Genomic DNA, 23,720 nt, shown 5'->3' on the forward strand with positions numbered 1-23,720 from the left:
TTAAGAAACCTCCATACTGTTCTCCATATGGCTGTATCAATTTACATTCCCACCAACAGTGCAAGAGGGTTCCCTTTTCTCCACACCCTCTCCAGCATTTATTGTTTGTAGATTTTTTGATGATGGCCATTCGAACCGGTGTGAGATGATATCTAATTGTAGTTTTGATTTGCATTTCTCTAATGATTAATGCATTCTTTCCTGTGTTTGTTGCCAATCTGTATATCTTTGGAGAAATGTCTATTTAGGTCTTCTGCCCATTTTTGGACTGGGTTGTTTGTTGTTTTGATATTGAGCTGCATGAGCTGCTTGTACATTTTGGAGATTAATCCTTTGTCAGTTGCTTCATTTGGAAATATTTTCTCCCATTCTGAGGGTTGTCTTTTCGTCTTGTTTATGGTTTCCTTTGCTATGTAAAAGCTTTTATATTTCATTAGGTCCCATTTGTTTACTTTTCTTTTTATTTCCATTTCTCTAAGAGGTGGAGCAAAAAGGATCTTGCTGTGATTTATGTCATAGAGTGTTCTGCCTATGTTTTCCTCTAAGAGTTTTATAGTGTCTGCCCTTACATTTAGGTCTCTAATCCATTTTGAGTTTATTTTTGTGTATGGTGTTAGGGAGTGTTCTAATTTCATTCTTTTACATGTAGCTGTCCAGTTTTCCCAGCACCACTTATTGAAGAGGCTGTCTTTTCTCCACTGCATATTCTTGCCTCCTTTGTCAAGGATGAGGTGACCATATGTGCATGGGTTTATCTCTAGGCTTTTTATACTGTTCCCTTGATCTATATTTCTGTTTTTGTGCCAGTACCATACTCTCTTGATTACTGTAGCTTTGTAGTATAGTCAGAAGTCAGGGAGCCTGATTCCTCCAGCTCCGTTTTTCTTTCTCAAGATTGCTTTGGCTATTCGGGATCTTTTGTGTTTCCATACAAATTGTGAAATTTTTTGTTCTAGTTCTGTGAAAAATGCCAGTGGTAGTTTGATAGGGATTGCATTGAATCTATAGATTGCTTTGGGTAGTATAGTCATTTTCACAATGTTGATTCTTCCAATCCAAGAACATGGAATATCTCTCTATCTATTTGTATCATCTTTAATTTCTTTCATCAGTGTCTTATAATTTTCAGCATACAGGTCTCTTGTCTCCTTAGGTATGTTTATTCCTAGATATTTTATTCTTTTTGTTGCAGTGGTAAATGGAAGTGTTTTCTTAATTTCACTTTCAGATTTTTCATCATTAGTGTATAGGAATGCAAGAGATTTCTGTGCATTAATGTTGTATCCTACTACTTTACCAAATGCATTGATTAGCTCTAGTAGTTTTTTGGTAGCATCTTTAGGATTCTCTATGTATAGTATCATGTCATCTGCAAACAGTGACAGCTTTACTTCTTTTCCAATTTGGATTCCTTTTATTTCTTTTTCTTCTCTGATTGCTGTGGCTAAAACTTCCAAAATTATGAGAGAGTGGGCAACGTTGTCTTGTTCCTGATCTTAGTGGAAATGGTTTCAGTTTTTCACCATTGAGGACAACGTTGGCTGTGGGTTTGCCATATATGGCCTTTATTATGTTGAGGAAAGTTCCTTCTATGCCTACTTTCTGCAGGGTTTTTATCATAAATGGATGTTGAATTTTGTCCAAAGCTTTCTCTGCATCTATTGAGATGATCATATGTTTTTTCTCCTTCAGTTTGTTAATATGGTGTATCACACTGATTGATTTGCCTATAATGAAGAATCCTTGCATTCCTGGGATAAACCCCACTTGATCATGGTGTATGATCCTTTTAATGTGCTGTTGGATTCTGTTTGCTAGTATTTTGTTGAGGATTTTTGCATCTATGTTCATCAGTGGTACTGGCCTGTAGTTTTCTTTCTTTGTGACATCTTTATCTGATTTTGGTATCAGGGTGATGGTGGCCTCGTAGAATGAGTTTGGGAGTGTTTCTCCCTCTGCTATATCTTGTAAGAGTTTGAGAACATAGGTGTTAGCTCTTCTCTAAATGTTTGATAGGATTTGGCTGTGAAGCCATCTGGTCCTGGGCTTTTTTGTTTGTTGGAAGAATTTTAATCACAGTTTCAATTTCAGTGCTTTTGATTGGTCTGTTCATATTTTCTATTTCTTCCTGGTTCAGTCTCAGATGGTTGTGCATTTCTAAGAATTTGTCCATTTCTTCCAGATTGTCCATTTTATTGGCGCATAGTTGCTTGTAGTAATCTCTCATGATCCTTTGTATTTCTGCAGTGTCAGTTGTTACTTATCCTTTATCATTTCTAATTCTGTTGATTTGAGTCTTCTCCCTTTTTTTTCTGATGAGTCTGGCTAATGGTTTATCAATTTTGTTTATCTTCTCAAAGAACCAGCTTTTAGTTTTATTGATCTTTGCTATCGTTTTCTTCATTTCTTTCTGACCTGATCTTTATGATTTTTTTCCTTCCGTTAACTGTGGAGTTTTTTTGTTCTGCTTTCTATAATTGCTTTTGGTGTAAGGTTAGGTTGTTTATTTGAGATGTTTCTTGTTTCTTAAGGTAGGATTGTATTGCTATAAACTTCCCTCTTAGAACTGCTTTTGCTGCATCCCATAGTTTTTGGGTCATCTTGTTTTCCTTGTCATTTTTTCTAGGTATTTTTTTATTTCTTCAGTGATCTCTTGGTTATTAAGTAGTGTGTTGTTTAGCCTCCATGTGTTTGTATTTTTTACAGATTCTTTCCTGTAATTGATATCTAGTCTCATAGCGTTGTGGTCGGAAAAGACACTTGATACGATTTCAATTTTCTTAAATTTACCAGGGCTTGATTTGTGACCCAAGATATGATCTATCCTGGAGAATGTTCCATGAGCACTTGAGAAGAATGTGTATTCTGTTGTTTTTGGATGGAATGTGCTATAAATATCAATTAAGTCCATCTTGTTTAATGTATCATTTAAAGCTTGTGTTTCCTTATTTATTTTCATTTTGGATGATCTGTCCATTGGTGAAAGTAGGGTGTTAAGGTCCCCTACTATACTTGTGTTACTGTCGATTTCCCCTTTTATGGCTGTTAGTATTTGCTTGTGTATTGTGGTGCTCCTATGTTGGGTGCATAAATATGTACAATTGTTATATCTTCTTCTTGGATTGATCCCTTGATCATTATGTAATGTCCATCTTTGTCTCTTGTAATAGTCTTTATTTTAAAGTCTGTTTTGTCTAATATGAGAATTGCTACTCCAACTTTCTTTTGATTTCCATTTGCATGGAATATCTTTTTCCATCCCTTCACTTTCAGTCTGTATGTGTCCCTAGGTCTGAAGTGGGTCTTTTGTAGACAGCATATATATGGGTCTTGTTTATGTATCCATTCAGCCAGTCTATGTCTTTTGGTTGGACCATTTAATCCATTTACATTTAAGGTAATTATCGATATGTATATTCTTATTACCATTTTATTAATTGCTTTGGGTTTGTTATTGTAGGTCTTTTCCTTCTCTTGTGTTTTCTGCCTAGACAGGTTCCTTTAGCATTTGTTGTAAAGCTGGTTTGGTGGTGCTGAATTCTCTTAGCTTTTGCTTGTCTGTAAAGGTTTTAATTTCTCCATCAAATCTGAATGAGATCCTTTCTGGGTAGAGTAATCTTGGTTGTAGGTTTTTCTCCTTCATCACTTTAAATATGTACTGCCACTCCCTTCTGGCTTGCAGAATTTCTGCTGAAAGATCAGCTGTTAACCTTATGGGGATTCCCTTGTGTGTTATTTGTTTTTGCCTTGCTGCTTTTAATATTTTTTCTTTGTATTTAATTTTTGATAGTTTGATTAATATGTGTCTTGGCATGTTTCTCCTTGGATGTATCCTGTATGGGACTCTCTGTGCTTCCTGGACTTGATTAACTATTTCCTTTCCCATATTAGGGATGTTTTCAACTATAATCTCTTCAAATATTTTCTTAGTCCCTTTCTTTTTCTCTTTTTCTTCTGGGACCCCTATAATTCGAATGTTGGTGCATTTAATATTGTCCCAAAGGTCTCTGAGACTGTCCTCAATTCTTTTCATTCTTTTTTCTTTATTCTGCTCTGCAGTAGTTATTTCCATTATTTTATCCTCCAGGTCACTTATCCATTCTTCTGCCTCAGTTATTCTGCTATTGATCCCTTCTAGAGAATTTTTAATTTCATTTATTGTGTTGTTCATCACTGTTTGTTTGCTCTTTAGTTCTTCTAGGTCCTTGTTAAACGTTTCTTGTATTTTCTCCATTCTATTTCCAAGATTTTGGATCATCTTTACTATCATTATTCTGAATTCTTTTACAGGTAGACTGCCTAGTTCCTCTTCATTTGTTAGGTCTGGTGGGTTTTTATCTTGCTCCTTCATCTGCTGTGTGTTTCTCTGTCTTTTCATTTTGCTTAACTTACTCTGTTTGGGGTCTCCTTTTCGCAGGCTGCAGGTTCGTAGTTTGCGTTGTTTTTGGTGTCTGTCCCCAGTAGCTAAGCTTGGTTCAGTGGGTTGTGTAGGCTTCCTGGTGGAGGGGACTAGTGCCTGTTTTCTGGTGGATGAGGCTGGATCTTGTCTTTCTGGTGGGCAGGTCCACATCTGCTGGTGTGTTTTGAGGTGTCTGTGGCCTTATGATTTTATACCGCCTCTTTGCTAATGGATGGGGTTGTGTTCCTGTCTTGCTAGTTGTTTGGCATAGGGTGTCCAGCACTGTAGAGTTGTTGAGTGAAGCTGGGTCTTTGTGTTGAGATGGAGATCTCTGGGAGAGCTTTTGCTGTTTGATATTACTTGGAGCTGGGAGGTCTCTTGGGGACCAGTGTCCTGAACTTGGCTCTCCCACCTCAGAGGCACAGCCCTGATGCCTGGCTGGAGCGCCAAGAGCCTGTCATCCACACAGCTCAGAATAAAAGGGAGGAAAAAAAAGAAAGAAAGTAGAATATAAAGTAAAATAAAATAACGTTATTAAAATAAGAAGTAATTATTAAAAAATGTTTTAAGTAATTAAAAAAAAGAACGTGGAGAGCAACCAAACCAACAAAGAAATCCACCAATGATAACAAGTGCTAAAAACTATACTAAAAACAAACAAAAAAAAAAGCGGACAGACAGCACCCTAGGACAAATGTTCAAAGCAAAGCTATACAGACAAAATCACATGCAGAAGCATATACATACTCATAAAAAGAGGAAAAGGGAAAAAATATATAGAGAGAGATATATGTCATTGCTCCCAAAGTCCACCACCTCAATTTGGGATGACTCGTTGTCTATTCAGGTATTCCACAGATGCAGGGTACATCAACTTGTTTGTGGAGATTTAATCCGCTGCTCCTGAGGCTACTGGGAGAAATTTCCCTTTCTCTTCTTTGTTCGCACAGCTCCTGGGGTTCAGCTTTGGATTTGGACCCGCCCTCTGCACGTAGGTCACCCGAGGGTGTCTGTTCTTCCCTCAGACAGGACGGGGTTAAAGGAGCAGCTGATTCGGGGACTCTGGCTCACTCAGAGGGGGAGGGAGGGGTACAGAATGAGGGGCGAGCCTGCGGCGGCAGAGGCCGGCATGACATTGCACCAGCCTGAGGCGTGCCGTGCATTCTCCCAGGGAAGTTGTCCCTGGATCATGGGACCCTGGCAGTGGCGGGCTGCACAGACTCTCGGGAGGGGAGGTGTGATCTGTGCTTGCACACAGGTTTCTTGGTGGCGGCAGCAGCAGCCTTAGTGTCTCATGCCCTTCTCTGGGGTCTGCGCTGATAGCCGCGGCGCGCGCCCTTCTCTGGAGCTCCTTAACGCGGTGCTCTTAATCCCCTCTCCTAGTGCACCAGGAAACAAAGAGGCAAGAAAAAGTCTCTTGCCTCTTCGGCAGGTCCAGACTTTATCCCGGACTCCCTCCCGGCTAGCCGTGGCGCACTAGCCCCCTTCAGGCTGTGTTCATGCAGCCACCCCCAGTCCTCTCCCCGAGATCTGACCTCCGAAGCCCGAGCCTCAGCTCCCAGCCCCCGCCTGCCCCGGCGGGTGAGCAGACAAGCCTCTCGGGCCAGTGAGTGCTGGTCGGCACTGATCCTCTATGCGGGAATCTCTCCGCTTTGCCCTCCGCACTCCTGTTGCTGCGCTCTCCTCCGTGGCTTCGAAGCTTCCTGCCTCTGCCACCCGCAGTCTCTGCCCGCCCTCGAAGGGGCTTCCTAGTGTGTGGAAACCTTTCCTCCTTCCCAGCTCCCTCCCAGAGGTTCAGGTTCCATCCCTATTCTTTTGTCTCTGTTTATTCTTTTTCTTTTGCCCTACCCAGGTACGTGGGGAGTTTCTTGCCTTTTGGGAGGTCTGAGGTCTTCTGCCAGCGTTCAGTTCTGTAGGAGTTGTTCCACATGTAGATGTATTTCTGATGTATTTGTGGGGAGGAAGGTGATCTCCATGTCTTTCTCTTCCACCATCTTGAAGCTCCTCCCCCTTCCCAGTTTTTCAAAGTTACAGACCTCTTCTACCACCTCCCCTCCAGGCACTCTTGATCCCCCAATGCTACTTTTTTTTTTTTTTTTGCCTGTAACACTCATCAACTTCTTTTTTTTCACATTCTGAAACTTCTTTATTTGTTGAGGACAGTTAACAAATAGAATAAATACTTTTCACATGGAGCCCTGCATTTTTTCCAACATTTACTTATCAACTTCTAATATAGTACAGGATTGACTTAATTGTTTTATGTATTTGTTGTCTGGAGCACCTGCTACAGAGTAAGTTCCACAACAGCAGGAATGTTTGTTTTGTTTACTGGTGTACCCCCAAGCACCTTGCACATATTAGCTCCTCAATAAATATTTGTCAAATTTAGTCTTGAATAGCTGTTGAACATACAAAATTGATGCTTGAGAGATGGATTTCTGGACTCTCTGGAGCTAAAGAGATGAGGATGCAGATCTGGGAGTCTTCACTCTATTGTAAGTCTTCATCCTCTAGTGCCTGGAAGATTCAGTGACCTTCCGTTATGTCTTCTGGCCTGTAGCTCCTTTCCCCTCCAGTCCACTCACCACACTGTCACCAAAGTTGTCTAATACATAGTTATAAGTATTCTGGTTTCCGTGTCCTGATTAAAACCTCCCAGGGACTCTCCACTACTGAAAGAGTACAGGCCCCTCAATAGGATGCATAAGACTTTCTGTGATATGCCCCAGCCTAACCTTCTGGCTTCATCCACACCCAGCCCAGCCCACATAGCCTCTGTGCCAGTTACATCTTCCTGACCAGCCCTGCGCATTCTCCCCAAGGTGCCTGCATGTATGGTCTCTCAGTCCAGAGTGTCTATCCCATCTCCACTGTGCCTGAGCAACTCCAGCTTATCCTGCAAGTAATATCTTCACTTTGGGATACTACTTGGCCCTGCCTCTGTCTGCTGTAGTTAACTCTCCTTCCCTGTATTCCTCCAGAGATGTGCACCCATCTGGAGTTCACAACTAGAGGGCAATGTGCCAGGAGGCTGGGACTGCCAACCAGTGGGCAGCACCTATATGGTTAAAAAGTTTTTTAATGCCTTGCTCTCTTTTCTCTCTTTCTCTCTCTCCCTAAAACACACACACACACACACACACACACACACACACACACACACACACACACACACACACACACACACACACACACCCTGGCTTATTTTTCCTTGAATTGATCCATTATATAAATGCAGTCCTGAGCACAGTTGTTTTTAAGTTGTCCTAACCTTTTAGTTTATCAATTTTTCAAGGATCCAGAGTTTTAGATATTGGATTCTGTACTTATTTTTCTGTACTGCTCTGTTTTTATGAGGATAGCTTTGCTTGGCGTTCTTTATTCATTTTAAAGTATTTAAGATTTTTGTAGAAAGTTTTATTTGGTTCTTTTATTCTCTGATTACATATTGATCTCAGCGTCGTGATATGTATGTGCTTTTAATTTTTCTCTCAACACTGTTAGAATTGCATTATGTTTACCCAGGGAATCCACATCTATACAAAATATGGCCAGTTTTGTTATTTCTTCCATTCATACTATTTTCATGATTTCTAAAAGTTTTTTTTCTACTTTGCTTGAAAAGAAAACATCATATACTGACAAAATTCACCTTGAAAAGGGTCCCTAGTTCACTTCACTGCCAGAGAGTCTACTAGTTAACTTTGATTTCGAAGAAAAGTTCTCAGATGTGAGCAAAATAAAATTCAGCCACACCCTAAGAGCTAGGTGCAAATAGTGTTAGAGGAGAATGCCCCCCTTGCTTGACCACTCCATATTTCAGGGTCACAGCCTGCCCTTTGGCATCCTCATGTGTCTCCTCTTTTTCTCTCTTTCCCTGGATGCTGATTTCTCTTTCTTTACGTGACAGCGGCCATGACACGAATGGGGTCCACTAACCACCAGCATTTCTCTGCAGCCATTTGATTTCTGCTTTGGGTAACACCAGAGGAGATTGATCAGTTATATAAACTCAATCCTGAGCACAGTTCTTCCCATTTGAAATTCACCGTGCCTTATGCCGAGGACATTTTCAAACACTGAGGGAGGGAAATGTCAGATTTATTAATGAGTGATGTACCGGCTTCCTCTCTGTGTCTCCCTTTTGTGGTTCACATTCTGACCATTCAGTCAGGTTTATCCTGTTCAAACCCTGTATTTGAATGCAACTGGAAGAGGTTGCTAGGCTTTTTTTCATTTTTATTTTAATTTGTGTAGTTAGAAAAATGTTTCTCAAATGTGATTTGTGGATTCATGTTATTCAGGGTTCCTGGATTAATTGAATAAAATCTGGTAGCACTTCTACACGATCTGAATTATAAAATTACATCTATCCATTAGGCTGAAAAATATTTTTGAATAGTTTTATAGGATTTCAAGAATCTTAGCACTTTCTTAACATTGAAAGTTCAATCTTCACATTTTCAAGGGCAGTGAAACATTCTTATCTGACCTACGGCTTATTAATGGGACAAAAGCCTGTCCATCAATCAAGACTGACAGTTCAATGTATTTTCTGAACAGGACTTCTTACAATATGCACAATGATAAAACAAATGTCCATTTATTCTTATTTCCCAGAAGTTGAATACTTTCAGCCATTCTTAAAAGGACAAAGATATTTACTAACAGATTATGACTGTGTGAGGGATAATCTTGAGAATATAATGGAATTCTGTTGTTTTTATCTTTACTGTTACCATATCAGAGTTTGACAATTATCTTGATCATGTTTGACAACTAGAAAATGCATGTTGGCTTTTTCTTGTGCTATGATTCAGTCATTTTCAACTTTTAAAATGTTTATTGGAAGAAGGGATACAATATTAGATAAGAATCTGAATAAGAGCACTATTTAGGTTTCTCTCAAAGAAGCAACATTTGTATAATAATCAAGAGTAAATGTTTAAAGGAGCTGCTAAAACAATATTTATAACACATGAAAATTATTTTTGTACCATGTTTAACTTGTTTTCTCCTATAGTGACCTATATATGAATTTTAATAAGCTTTTTATTATAAATAAAGTATACATATTAATATAGGAATACTTCTTCTGTTTCAGAAATTAATGTCAGTGACAGGTTGCCGTATACACTATAACTTTTCTCTACAAGCACACAAATCTTTTCCTTGATTTTTAGTAGAAAAAAAAAATCTTCCTTTTACATAGTTGTACCTTCACATGATATTTAAAACCACCTGTTAGGAACAGGTTACCCTGATAACCACTTTGAAAACAGCATGTTTTAGACACACAGCATCAAAACAGCAACAACAACGACAAAAAAAAGTATGCAGTTTTGCAACATACATGTGCTACAAAAACCTTAAAAATACTGTTCTATTCCAACAGATAAATAGGTTTGGCCAAAATATTTTCAATCTAAGTTCTGTTAGTAAAAAGGGTGATTATTCCCTTATTTTTCTCCATTTGCTTACAACTCATAATGTCATATAATATACATTCATGGGACATATTTATACTAAAAAAATTACTCATTGTTTATCTGAAATTCAAATTTAACTGAGCATCCTATATATTCATTTCCTAAACCTCAGTGGGGGCATGGGTTTGCTCTTCTTTAAAGAGGTAAAGTAATGGTTCCTTATCTGTTGTTCTTCGTTAGTATGGAAGGCCCTTACCATGTCTTGGAGGACAATTTTTTTTTTAATTTCATTTATTTTTTTTAACATCTTTATTGGAGTATAATTGCTTTACAATGATGTATTAGTTTCTGCTTTATAACAAAGTGAATCAGCTATACATACACATATATCCCCATATCTCTTGGAGGATAATTTAAGAAGGACGTCAGGAACTTGAAACAGCTTTAGAGGAAAACCACAAGAGGGCCAAAGGGTGGGAAAATAAGAAATAACACTATTTAAACTGTAGATGAGAGGGCCAAGGTGATGAAATAGCAAGTATTTGGAGTGGGCTCACATAGTGGACTGTGCCAAGTTCCTCATTTTTGATGAAGGTACGCAGAAACTGGCTAAGACACAACTTAGGAGGGTAAGCATAATAGCTACATTTATTGGATGCCAGTGTATGCTGCATAATTGAATGCCAGTGTCTCATGATTCATCTCTAACACTCCTGGCCAACCCACAGATGTGTACCATTATTATCCCCATGTTTTAGATGAAGAAACTGACACTCAGAGTCAGAAGGTAGGTAAATGGTAAAGCCCAGATTCACATCACATCAGAGTGTGATGACACCAAGGCCCATGCTCTCTCCACTACACCCACCTGTTCTCCAGAAGGCTTATGAGTTATTGGGAACAATGTTGTTAAGCAAACTAGTCTGTAAATATTAGGCATAAGATTAACTCATGGGTATTTTGAATCATTTAAATGTGGTCATATAAATGAGCAGTTGTGTGGGCTGAAAAACCCTGAAGACTTCTTCTGTCCTTTTGACTTACTGTTAGAAATCATTGTCAAGGTAGTGTCTGTCTACATTAGAAGGGATTTTTGACATGTATTGTTTTATCTTTCTAAAGTCAGCTTAGGTTTTCTTTCATTTTTTGTGTTTTTTGCGGTACGCGGGCCTCTCACTGTTGTGGCCTCTCCTGTTGCGGAGCACGGCCTCCGGACGTGCAGGCTCAGAGGCCATGGCTCACGGGCCCAGCCACTCCACAGCATGTGGGATCTTCCCGGACCGGGGCACGAACCCATGTCCCCTGCATCGGCAGGCGGACTCTCAACCACTGCGCCACCAGGGAAGCCCAGCTTAGGTTTTTTGATGATAATAACACTAAGTGTTAAAGCTTTAGGCCTAGGAATCAAATGTTGAACAAGGCATGTTTTAAAATTTGCTTTCTCGACAGCCCAGTAGATCTGTCACTTTTCAATTTAGGTTACATATTTAGATTTTTAGCATTTATCTTGCTGTGTTCAAATCCACAGATTGTATACTTTTTGAGGGTAGAAACTCTCAGTATTTAGACAAGGGCATGGTATGCAATGGGAGCTCACAAATATTTGATTAATATTATGTGATATAATATGACTCTTCATAAGCAGTGAGTGTTTATAAATACAGTATTTTAAATGTCATCAGGAATCTCCTATTGGAATCTTCTCTCCTTAGCTTTGTTTTTATGGGCCTACTTTTCAAATTAATGGAAATAATATAAATGTAGAAAGGGCTAAGAATTTTCCTTAGGATTTCACTCTGGCAAGTCCTCCTGGAGAATTTAGCCATGACTGTTTTTATGACTGCAGTTTCCTTAATACGGGGCCTCGGCCATTTTCCATCATCATAAATCCTTTATACACTTATAAGCAGGATTGAAATGTTTTCTAGTTTTTATATTTTGACTCTTCACTTAGATACATTATTTCTATCTTGAGATTATGTTAAGTAAATATTGTAGAAGAATTTGAAACTATAGAGCAGAAAAAAACTAGTGTAGCACCTCAGAAATTTTAACTAGTAGATATATCTCCAAATGCAAAGTGAAATATTTAAAGAAATTATTCAAGTAAATAAAGAAACTGTCTTTGCCAATTACTTGAATGTTTTCTATAAAGTTGCTTTTATGCACTTGACTTTGTGTTTGAATTCACAAGTTTGTAGAATCTTTGAGTGGACGTTGTTTAGTCAGGACTTTCAGGCACAAGGAATAAAAGAATCACAATGAGGGGCTTCCCTAGTGGAGCAGTGGTTAAGAATCCACCTGCCAATGCAGGGGACACAGGTTCGAGCCCTGGCCCAGGAAGATCCCACATGCTGCAGAGCAGCTAAGCCTGTGCACCACAACTACTGAGCCTGCGCTCTAGACCTCGTGAGCCACAACTACTGAGCCCACGTGCTGCAACTACTGAAGCCCTCAGTCCTAGAGCCCGTGCTCCACAACAAAGAGAAGCCACCGCAATGAGAGGCCCGCGCACCACAACGAAGAGTAGCCCCCCCGCTCGCCGCAACTAGAGAAAGCCCACGTGCAGCAACGAAGACCCAAAGCAGCCAAAAATAAATTAATTAATTTTAAAAATTAATTAATTAAAATCTTTTAAAAAATCACAATGAAACTGCTGATGGAAAAAAGAAAGAGAAAGAAAGGAGGAAAGGAAAAATTTACTGGTTCTCATTAGCTGAAGACATGGTGGATGCAGATGCTTACACAATAGCATTAGTGGCCTGCCTTTCTTCATGTCTGGGATCCCCTGCCTCTTGGGTCACTTTCATGCTCAGGCAGGCTTTCTCCACACATTGACAAAGATGGTCATCAGACAGTACAAGTTAATATCATTCTTAGTGCTAGTGATTTTTGAGGGAGAGAGGTCCCCTCCCAGTATCTATATTAAACCCCAAAAGACCCTGGTTCGCCTTGCTTTAGTCACATGCTCACCCCTGTCCAAGCTCTGGGTCAAAGGAATAGAATTCACTAAAAGGCCAGCCTGGTTTGCAAGCTCACCTTGTGGGGAAGAGATAAGCCAGGTGGTTGACAGCCCCATTAGATAGGGGAGAGTTTTCAAAAGAGTTGCCAGTAGTAGAGCAGGGGCTGGGCAGGTAAATGCAGAAAAAGTTTTCAAAATATTGTGCCTTTAGAACAAAAATCTTTTCCAGGAAATGCAAATAATTTGAAACAGCTCAAATAAGCATCATACTTAAAAAAATTAGAAATACACTTATAAGAACTAGCTTGCATGTTTATCATATTTTAGATAATATTTTATCCTCTTTGAATCTCAGTTTTGTCATGAAAACATGGGAGTTTCCCCTGAAACAGTTTACCTGGAAAACATGGGAGTAATGCTTACCTTCTAAGAAAACGTTCAGATTAGAAGAGGTGATGTAGTTGATAGCATCTTGTAAACTATAAAGTACTACCTATATATATAGTTATAAAATATTATGATTTCTAAGAAAAATCAGTTCCTAAGGAAAGCAGAGTTACCTGTGTCAAAGTTTTGAAAGTCCCTCTCTTTTAAAAAGCTATTCCATGACACCTGTTGTGTTTTTTTCATGAGCCATCAGTACTTGCTTACAACACAGGTATATGCTTTGAGACAGGTTTTTGTTGATGAGGGCAATGATGGTGACAGTAGTAGTGGTGATAGGCACAGGTAGTTACTCAATAACTCTTAGAGAATTAACTGTATTTCTAGATTTCTAGGGCATGAAAAGCCCAATGTAAGCTAGTTAAATGAGAAAACTAGAGGTAGATAGATGGCAGACAGAGTTGAGTATGTGGTCTTACCATTAGGTTAAGCTGGTATTTGTAGCTAATAGAGCAGCCCTCTTTAAAGGAAATACCCCTAAATACCAATAGTTTAATGACCAAGGTGCCACTGAGATAATCACTCCCAGGAAATGTTTTGCCAGTGAGTTTATCTTAACTATCAACTGAAAAGAAATACGGAAATGTTTTATGAGTGATTCAGTTTCACCTGCTACGTGCATGACGTTTTAAGAGAATGAATTAGTCAGTCTGTTTGAATCATCTTTACGTGTTCCTTTTAGTAAGGAACTCAAAGTTGGTTAAATGGCCAGTGCTGTTTCAGAAAGAAAGAAAGAAAAAACAAACAGTAAAAAGACATTTTATATTGAAAGCCTGATCCAAGCACATCACAGGAATAAATGTATCAAGGCAAAAATACATAAAAGATGAAAGTAGTTCTGGAGTCACTCCCAATATAAATATGAAAATTGCTCACACAGCCTGATCTGGCAGATGATATAGATAGAGAAGAGAGAGCAATATATGCCAGTTCAATGGCATTGGAGTAAAACGTAGAAAAACAATCTCAGAGTTGAAAATTATTGGAGTTGGAAAATACTTCTGCGTTCATTGGTTCAACCCAGGGGTATGCTTGTAAGTATTTAACAACCATCCCTCCAGGGGGGAAATAAGCCCTGATTTTTAGTGTTTGCCAACTTCTATGGGGTAAATACTCCCACCAAGGCTGATTTCAAGCAACCAAAATGAGGTCACTGAACACGGGTTGGGAAGAGATGCGTACGCTAAGCCGTCATTAGCTTGTTCCAGGGGCCTCCAGCACACAACTTGTTCAACACTGTAATTTTACAAATAAGAAAGCAGCTAAGGCCAAAGGAGTTGGGTGACTGGCTTTGGGTCATACGACCATTCAGCTGCACTGCCACAACCAAAACTCAGGTTTCCACCCCACTCGCCCGCCATGCTGAGCTTCAGTATTGGGAATGCATTGTGAGGAAAGGACTACGTCTGATTGATTAGTAAACTTGCCTGACTCCCTTAGCCTGGGTAAGTTCCCCTTGAGGGGCTCCCATAGACATTTCCACGTTGAGTTTAAACTGTAGTCTGTTTGTCTGCCTCTTCATCTCACAGTTAGAAAGTGCTTTATTTATTTTCATATCTTCTGCACAGTATCTGGAACACAGTACATGCTCAAAAACTATTTGTTGAGGGCATGAACAAGCAATAATAGAGAATATTTATTGTGCCAAGCACTGCTCCTAGTGGTTTATGTTCATTAACTCATTGAATTCTCAGAGTAACCATCGTAAGTGAGACAGGTACTATAATCACTCCGATATTTCAAATGAGAAAATAGATGCTCAGAAAAATTTACCGAAGGTCACACAGACAGTGAATGGATTCAAACCCTGCAGTCTGTCTCCAGAGCCTGTGCACTTGATCACTCAGCTGTCACTCAGTTAACTGGCAGTGTCATCAGTGTGCATAGCTCAGCAACAGATATTTCCCAAAGTATTCCTCCATTCCTTGTGAGGGACACAAACATTTCCTGGAGAAGATCTAATCTGACCAACACACACCATTGTTAACAGGGAAGGGCCTCAATTAATTGGAATGATTAATAAAACAGGATGTTTAAGTTTTCTCGTTAGCTGAGGGTTAAACAGAACCCATATTTTAATTAAAAATTCTGTTGTTGACAATGGGCCCTAGTCCTATATTTTTGCTTTAATAAAAAAATTTTTTTTAATTAACGTTTTTTTGATTTCTCAACCTGAAAAATGGCGTCACCATTTGCTATCAAGAGAATATGAAGAAAGTATAGGAGACTGGGTTACTAACTCCAGGGTTATTCTGCAGGGTTTTTTCCTTAAACAGAAAAAATTTTTCTCCTTCCCTACTGGTTTCTTATGATTTGCCATCTCATCAAATGAGATAACAGTTTGTACATTTTCTTGGATTCTAGTTGATTGAGGTTTAGTACCATGAAAGACATGTACGAACCTTCAGATAGGAAACTTATTTTTTAAACATAATACCTCAGATTTTTTTTTTTAAGATCGTGTTGAAGGTTCTCTCAAAAAGCCTAGAAGAAAAAAGTCATTCTCACTCCACACTGCATTAATGGGCATCAACTAAGATGCAAATTGGTTGCAATGCTTTTTTTTCTTTTGACAATGAGAGTTTGTTTATTTTCTTCCCGTATTATTTTTCCTAGAGAAAATACAGTGATAAATCATGTACTAGGCTAATGTTCCCAATTTCAGAAGATACACTGATAGCATTTTGAGAAGTGCATTTAATTTTTCTGCATAATGTATTCTAGAAGGTTTAGACACATATTTGTAGTTTGTAGTTTGTATTTGTCTTGTAATAGAACAACTTGTCCCAAATCCTTTTCTTCTACTCCTTGTTATTCCCCCTACCAGTGCCAAAACTTTTCTAATATACTTTAAAATAGTGAGACTTACATTCAAAAACAGCAAGTTTATGCATATATATACATATATATGCACATATGTAACAATCATATAGTTATACATGTTTAAGTGTGTATACACACACACACATGTATACACTATGTAACAAACAAAGTGCTTTCAAGGATAAGATCTCTTTTTGATACTTAAAGCAGTCATGTGAGGCTGTTGGACCCTGGGAATCAGAGGTGAATGAATTGCCTAAAGTCATACAGCTAGAGAGGGAAAGGGCCAGAACCAGAGCTCTGTCTAACTTCTGCTCCAGTGCACTCTCCCTCTTAGCTCAGGAAGCTGCTCCAGTGTTAGTGAAGCATTCAACATCCCGGCCAGATTCCTGTCAGTCAGACATGGGATTGAATCTGGTTCTGTGTGACTTTTGGCAAGTTTGCTCATCTAGAAATGGAGAATAATAATACTTCCTACTTCACAGGATGTTTACAAAGAGTATATCAGAGGGTTTAGCAGAATGCCTGGCACGTGGTAAACACTCAATACAAGTTATTGTTATTTTTATTATTATATGGTTTATACCTTACTGAAGCTCTGCTTTGCCCTCTGGTCCAACTATAATTTTGTAGCCTTTAAAGCCTATATCCTCAATCAGATGTCTTCATTTGGATCCTTAAAATCATTGTGTCCTTGACCTTCTTTCTTGGGTTTCTTCCATATCTCATGAATGTGAAGAGGAAGTCATATACACTGTGTCTTCAGGAAGCCCTCAGAGCTACTATACAATCCTTTCTTTCTTGCTGACCTCAGTTTGCATACCCTGCTGTAGATATTTTAAACCTCCTCCTTTACCCTGAAGTCCCTGGTCACTCCTCTGTAACCATCAATTTCAGCAGATGGTCATATACCCTAATTTATTTTTTCGAACATTGAGATCATATTCCCTGAACTCCTTAAATGTCCCTATATCTTTATGTGACTTCTCATCTTCTCCTGCTGTCTCAGAAAGAGTGACTTCTCTTATTTTTCAGGGCTCTTGGAAATGCCTCTTTTTGATCCCTTGGAATGTTGATTGAACAATTTTTATCTCCCTCATTTGCTCTTTTTGTTTTCCCCGCTTCTCTAGGCCCATCTACTTGCATTTTTCCTGATTGTATCATATGGTCTCTCCTGCCACTATATCTTTGCACAAACTGCTCTTCCACTAGGAATTTCCATTCCTCATCCTCCTTCAAGACTCAGCTCTAGCCTCATTTCCAGTCTGGTTGGCTGCCCTTACTACACATTCCCATAATTTCTGTCAACCCGTTGCTTCCACCAAGTGACTGTGAGCTTCCTGGGAAAGGTACCGTGTTTCTGGGTTCCAAGACCTACCACAGTGCCTGGCCTTTAGTAGATACCCAACAAACGTTAGTAGAAGAAAAAGAGACTTACAAATAAGTGTACGTCTTTCCTGCAACTTAAAGTCCTCTCAACCCTGATATTGCCTTCTGCTTGTCCTTCCTTTGACAAACATTCTACTTCCTCATCACATGTACCCTTGCAATTTAGTGGTCTGATACCACTGTTGAATCTGCTGAACATACTCTTGTAAAGGTCAACAAGGAGCTTTTCTGTGGATTACATCCACCTTCCTGAGACCCTCGCCTGCCTTCTGTGACACAGTGCAATTTTGGCTCTCGTGACGCCTCCCTGAACTAACTTACCTTCTTTGCTTCTTTCACTAGTTTCTCCAATGTGCGTATTCTCCGAGATCTGGTTCATTTGTCTTCTCTTCCTTCACCTTTTCCCTCCATGAACATACTCTTTCTTGGTTTTAACCATCCCCTCTGTGCAGATAACATGCAAAGTTTATTTCTATTCCAACTAGAATCCCAATTGCCCCACTAAGATCAAGTCCTGAAGTTTCATTCTTTCTAATGCACAGATGGCAGATACTTGGCACTTATGCTTATACTTGCCTCTGTCTCATCTAAGATGGATATTACCTCACCCAAGACCAATCGTGCCACTTTCCCAGTAAGAGCAGGCTTCTCCTCAAAATCCTTCTCATTATTCTCCTCTGTTGCTTGGCACATATGCTGTCTGCTTGGAATCTTCATTCTTCACTTCAGATAACCTGCTTGCTGGAAACAGTGTAAAACCTACTAGTCATTCCTGTAGTAGAACGTTTTCACTCATTTCAATAACACATCAAACTCAACATGTTCAAAACCAGCTTATCATATTCCTTGATCTTTAGCCTAACTTCCTCCTACTGACCACCCTAGTTTGTAACTTGTTCCACTTTTTCCCAGATGACGCTGCTTATCTTTACCTTCTCTTTTGTGTTCCACCAGTTTAGGTGTCCAATCTTATTTATTCAAATATGTCTCTCATTCATCCCTTCCTTTCTATTCTTGGGGCCACCATCTTGCTTCTGGCCCTTACTACCTGGTTACGGGCTATAATGCCTGTCATCTGGTCTTCTCATTGCCAGGTTCTCCCTGCTCTAAGCCACTTTTCCTCCAGATCAATCTTCCTAGAGTAAAACCTTGCTCATATGACTCTCCAGCTCAAAACCCTTCAATGACTTTCTATTACCTCTTAAATAATGCCTGTAATTCCTATCAGTTTGGTAGGGTAAAATTATCTTTGATTTTGGAGTCAGTAAATTTGGTTTTAATCTCTGGCTACTACTCTTATCTGTTCTGCGACTTTGAACTTATTGTTTAATTTTTATTCACTCATTTATTCAACATATATTTATTGAACACCTACTCTGTTCTAGGTTCTATATCAAGTCCTTGAGATAGAGTGATGAACCAAACAGACATTGTCTTTGTCTTCTGGACCTGAAATGTATTGGACTTGTCCATATTTCTCATGATCATAGTAATCCTAAGTACAGGCCATGCCTTCCTCTCTTGATGCTTTAAGCATTTGGTTTTTGCTATGCAGGAAATTATAATACCATGTATTATAGTAATTTGCATATATGTATTATCTCTCAACCCCACTGTAAGTTCACTGAAGGGTAAGTGCCATGTCCCATTTCCCATAGTGTAAGCACAGAGCCGTGCACAGTGAATTCTGTTGTGTTTTTGTGGACCTAGAGTTAGTCTTTGGCATAGTTACAATGCCCAGTATGTTTTTAGAGGCTCCCTTTGTCCTGTCAGAATTATGCATTTTTTCAAAAGGGGGAAAGAAGTAATAACTATTTGGTTTCTATTTCTCTAAGGCCTTTATTTTCTAACCCTGCCTATAGCTGTTATAAGTAGAACTCACAATGTTTATAACTTGTGCACCTTAACTTTTTAAAACCTGAATAACAAATCCACTTATGCTTCCTAGTAGAAATACTGTCCGTGTGCATACAATGGAATGTTAAAATAATGTTCTTTTAACTAAATAACTTTTGACTTGGTAACGAACAATATGTTGTTTTTCCCTGAGAAATAATTCTAGGACTTTAGTCCTAAAGATTATATTTTATTTTATACATTTTTAGCTTTCTGTTTTTACATTCCCAGTGATCTTACATTAAGTTAAGCATTTGTCTATCCAAAACAATAGGTCAGTTATAGCCAAATTATAACCATACCTTTCCTCTGCACACAAAATCCTATAAACAGCATGTGATCATATTGCTTCTAGAATTTATGATTGTTTTCCACCAAAAGGAAGCTAAATTTAGCCTAGTAATTCTACATGCTCCCAAGGAAACAATGCCTGCTGTGACTTGTAGAATAAATGAATCTGAACCACAATTCCTTTACTTGACTAACTGAGAAAGTTTAAATATCAACCTAGTCATTAACCACAGATATTAAACCACATTAAACAACCAGCAAAAGGTTAAGAAAGAAGTTTGCTATTTTTCTGACTTCGCTGCTGAATGAGTCTAACCTAGTTGCTGTTACAGAACATTGTTTGCATCTCATAATGGTTCTCTAAAATTACTTGTTCATGGCTTGAGTTCTAAAATTAGACTATGTGGAGTCATGTCCAACTGCACAATGCATCTTTATGTGAAACCAGCTAGAGTTTTTTGTTTTCACTCAATGTAAAAATTCCAGTTAGGAAGATTTGTTTCTAATAGTTTAACTGGTATAGTTCTTTCAGTTTCTTCTTTGTTTCTAATGACAACTAAACTGCTCTTGCCTTGAACATGTTTTGGCAGATAAACTTCTCACCATGAAGGCCCCTGCCGTGCTTGCACCTGGCATCCTTGTGCTTCTGTTTACCTTGGTGCAGAAGAGCAATGGGGAGTGTAAAGAGGCACTAGTAAAGTCCAAGATGAATGTGAACATGCAGTATCAGCTTCCTAACTTCACAGCAGAAACACCCATTCAGAATGTCGTTTCCCACAAGCATCACATTTACCTCGGTGCCATTAACTACCTTTATGTTTTAAATGACAAAGACCTTCAGAAGGTTGCTGAGTACAAGACTGGGCCTGTGCTAGAACACCCAGATTGTTTCCCATGTCAGAATTGCAGCCACAAAGCCAATTTATCAGGTGGTGTTTGGAAAGATAACATCAACATGGCTCTGCTTGTTGACACGTACTATGATGACCAACTCATTAGCTGCGGCAGTGTCCACAGAGGGACCTGCCAGCGACACGTCCTTCCACCTGACAATACTGCTAACATACAGTCGGAGGTTCATTGCATGTACTCTCCACAGGCAGATGAAGAGCCCAGCCAATGTCCTGACTGTGTGGTGAGTGCCCTGGGAACCAAAGTCCTGCTGTCTGAAAAGGATCGATTCATCAACTTCTTCGTGGGCAATACCATAAATTCTTCTTACCTTCCAGATCATTCATTGCATTCGATATCTGTGAGAAGGCTAAAGGAAACGCAAGATGGTTTTAAGTTTTTGACAGACCAATCCTATATTGATGTTCTACCTGAGTTCCGAGATTCCTACCCCATTAAGTATGTCCACGCCTTTGAAAGCAACCATTTTATTTACTTTTTGACGGTCCAACGGGAAACTCTAGATGCTCAGACTTTTCACACAAGAATAATCAGGTTCTGTTCCGTAGACTCTGGTTTGCATTCGTACATGGAAATGCCTCTGGAGTGTATTCTCACAGAAAAGAGAAGAAAGAGATCCACAAGGGAGGAAGTGTTTAATATTCTCCAAGCTGCGTATGTCAGTAAGCCTGGGACCCAGCTCGCTAAGCAAATAGGTGCCAACCTGAATGATGATATTCTCTACGGGGTGTTTGCACAAAGCAAACCAGATTCTGTCGAACCAATGAATCGCTCTGCTGTCTGTGCGTTCCCTGTCAAATATGTCAATGAGTTCTTCAACAAGATCGTCAACAAAAACAATGTGAGATGTCTCCAGCATTTTTATGGCCCCAACCACGACCACTGCTTCAATAGGGTAAGTCATACAGGTTCCCTACTTACAAATTATGAGGTACAAGTCATAATAGGTATCAGTCTAGAAGAGAATATAAAGGGCTTTCTGGTGCTTGGTAAATGGTCTTTATCCAAATATTTGCAAATTCTCTCCAAGAAAATTTAGAAATTGAATCTTCATTTAAAGGTAGAATCATAGCTTGAGAAAAAGTTAATGTGATAACTAAAAGAAAATATAAAATACTTTTACAATTTGGGTTTACAGGTTTGCCAGTATTTTTCAGATTATTAACCTTGTTTCTCATATCAGCTTTAGTAGTTCTGGTCAGATGTACATAAAGTTTAACACAACAGCAATTACTGTAAAACACAATTATTGAGATGCCATGCAGTCTTTACAACATTTAGAATAAGATGCTTAATTTTTAGGTTTTGAAAGCTTTTTTTTTTTTTTAATGAGATCCCATTTGCTCACTGATATATGAGTGAACAGTCTCTATTCTTGGCATTACCTAAAGAAACTTCACTAAAAAAAACAAAAAAACTCTTCTAAAATGTTGATAAATTAAACATTTTTAAATGCACTAATATACCTCTCTGAATAAATTAGAAAACTACAGAGGAAATTTTTGCTCTCAAATCCATACTTTGGATCTTGACTTTAATACATAAACTTTGTGCTTGAATGGGCAGGTGTCTACCAAGTTCTAATTTGTTGCTTTTTACCTGGTTGGCATTTGATATTTATAGATATAAATATTCTTGATTGATGATTGTTTGTACTTACATGAAATGATATTTTCCCTGTGATCGTTAGGGAAATTCTTTATTGCTTCGATTTAGATATAGTAAAGGCTACCAGCTATACCCAGAGGATTTATCCTGCTAGTCCTCAGATCATTTGGTGCTAGAGGAAGAGCATCAAACTGGGAGTCCACTGTGGCCTTGGGCTTTCTTGGTGGGGACCCAGATTTGAACATACAGACCTGGTTATGCCTCCTAACATAATGACCACTAGTGATCATAACTGGTTGAACAAATTCTATAGCTTTTCTAAAGACAATTTGACTTTGAAAATGTACATCTCACTTACTCTAGCAGTTTTCAGTCTAAGTGGTAAAGGTTATAATTGCAAGCAGGAAGAACATTAAACATGTCCTTGATAAAAGAAAGTATATAATTTGCAGATGATAACAAGGGCATAATAATTCAGAAACATTTGTTTCACTTTTGCTGAAATGTCTAGGATACTTCTCCAGATGGAAACTCTTAAGTAATTTATTTATAAAGTTAGAAAAGTGCTTCTGAGAAAATGAATCCATCTTATAGTGAACTAAAGACATAACTTTCTTCTCTCTCAAAAGTCTATGAATATACATAATATACATACATATATATCCCAACTAAGACTTATTTCTCCCTGGATACATTTAATATATGTTGCAAAATCTATAAGAAGCAATGGGATTGCTCATGAGGCTGTCCCTTTTCCTCACTGGAAAAGACAAAGAATGAAAGGAAACAAAGAGACTTTCAGAAACCTGGGAATTAGGACATAAAAGTGTAATATTAATAGCATTTCAGAGAAAACATTTTTCCTGCATCCAATGAATTGCTTCAGAAACAAGTTTAAAACAGAGTCTACTGGGAATTCCTTCAGAGCCTCTAAAGCACACGACTTTGCTATTTAAATCTTGTTCTGTTAAAAATTAAAGAGACTTTACCTTACAAGGGTATACTGATATCTTATCTCATTGTTTTATTTTGTACATTTCAGCCCCCAGATGTAAAAGTATTTATCAATTCTAGAAATTCTCAAAACACAGCTGAACTTTATCCTACCCCTTTGACTTTTTTAGTGTTCCAAAGGGAAAAGAAAGGCAGGGTTACCCAATGAAATTCAGGGCAGGTTTATCACCCAGGAAAAATGCCCAAAATGCACCAACCACACCTGAAACTGTTATCACTCCCATCACAAAAATTCTTGTGGGAAACAAGGTGGAACTGGCCAACGTAGTCTTCTTACAAGGGAAGGCAACTTTTACACTAGCCAAATTCCACAGAGACAGATACCTTCCAATCTCTTCTATTTATTTGCCTGTTTATCTTCTCTGGTTACTAAAGGTCAGAATTCTTCCAAGAATGAAACTACCCACGTTATCAGTTTTCATATACCCGCCACAGAAAGACCTCAGATTGTTCCAATAGTCAGCATACAGTCATTTCCCAGCTTCATCTTAAAATGAAGGCACCTAGAGCTGTTACTCACACAAAAACAAAATGATTTACAAGATCAAAA

At 38.6% G+C, this 23,720-nt stretch overlaps 1 protein-coding gene across 4 annotated transcripts in view; it reads left to right on the forward strand.

Moving 5' to 3' along the window:
• Nucleotides 1-23,720, forward strand: part of MET (MET proto-oncogene, receptor tyrosine kinase) — a 128,099-nt gene that overhangs the window by 13,945 nt on the left and 90,434 nt on the right. For 3 of the 4 annotated variants that reach the window (XM_082845889.1, XM_082845890.1, XM_082845891.1), the window contains exon 2: nt 20,227-21,443. In XM_082845889.1, the coding sequence (XP_082702015.1) occupies nt 20,241-21,443 (1,203 nt within the window). In that variant the 5' untranslated portion in view covers nt 20,227-20,240. The remainder of the gene's footprint in view (nt 1-20,226; nt 21,444-23,720) is intronic. The other variant, XM_082845892.1, reaches the window with a different exon arrangement.

Source organism: Leucopleurus acutus (assembly GCF_964270905.1).
Source record: "Leucopleurus acutus genome assembly, chromosome: 9".
In the NCBI taxonomy this organism is placed as follows: Eukaryota; Metazoa; Chordata; class Mammalia; order Artiodactyla; family Delphinidae; genus Leucopleurus; species Leucopleurus acutus.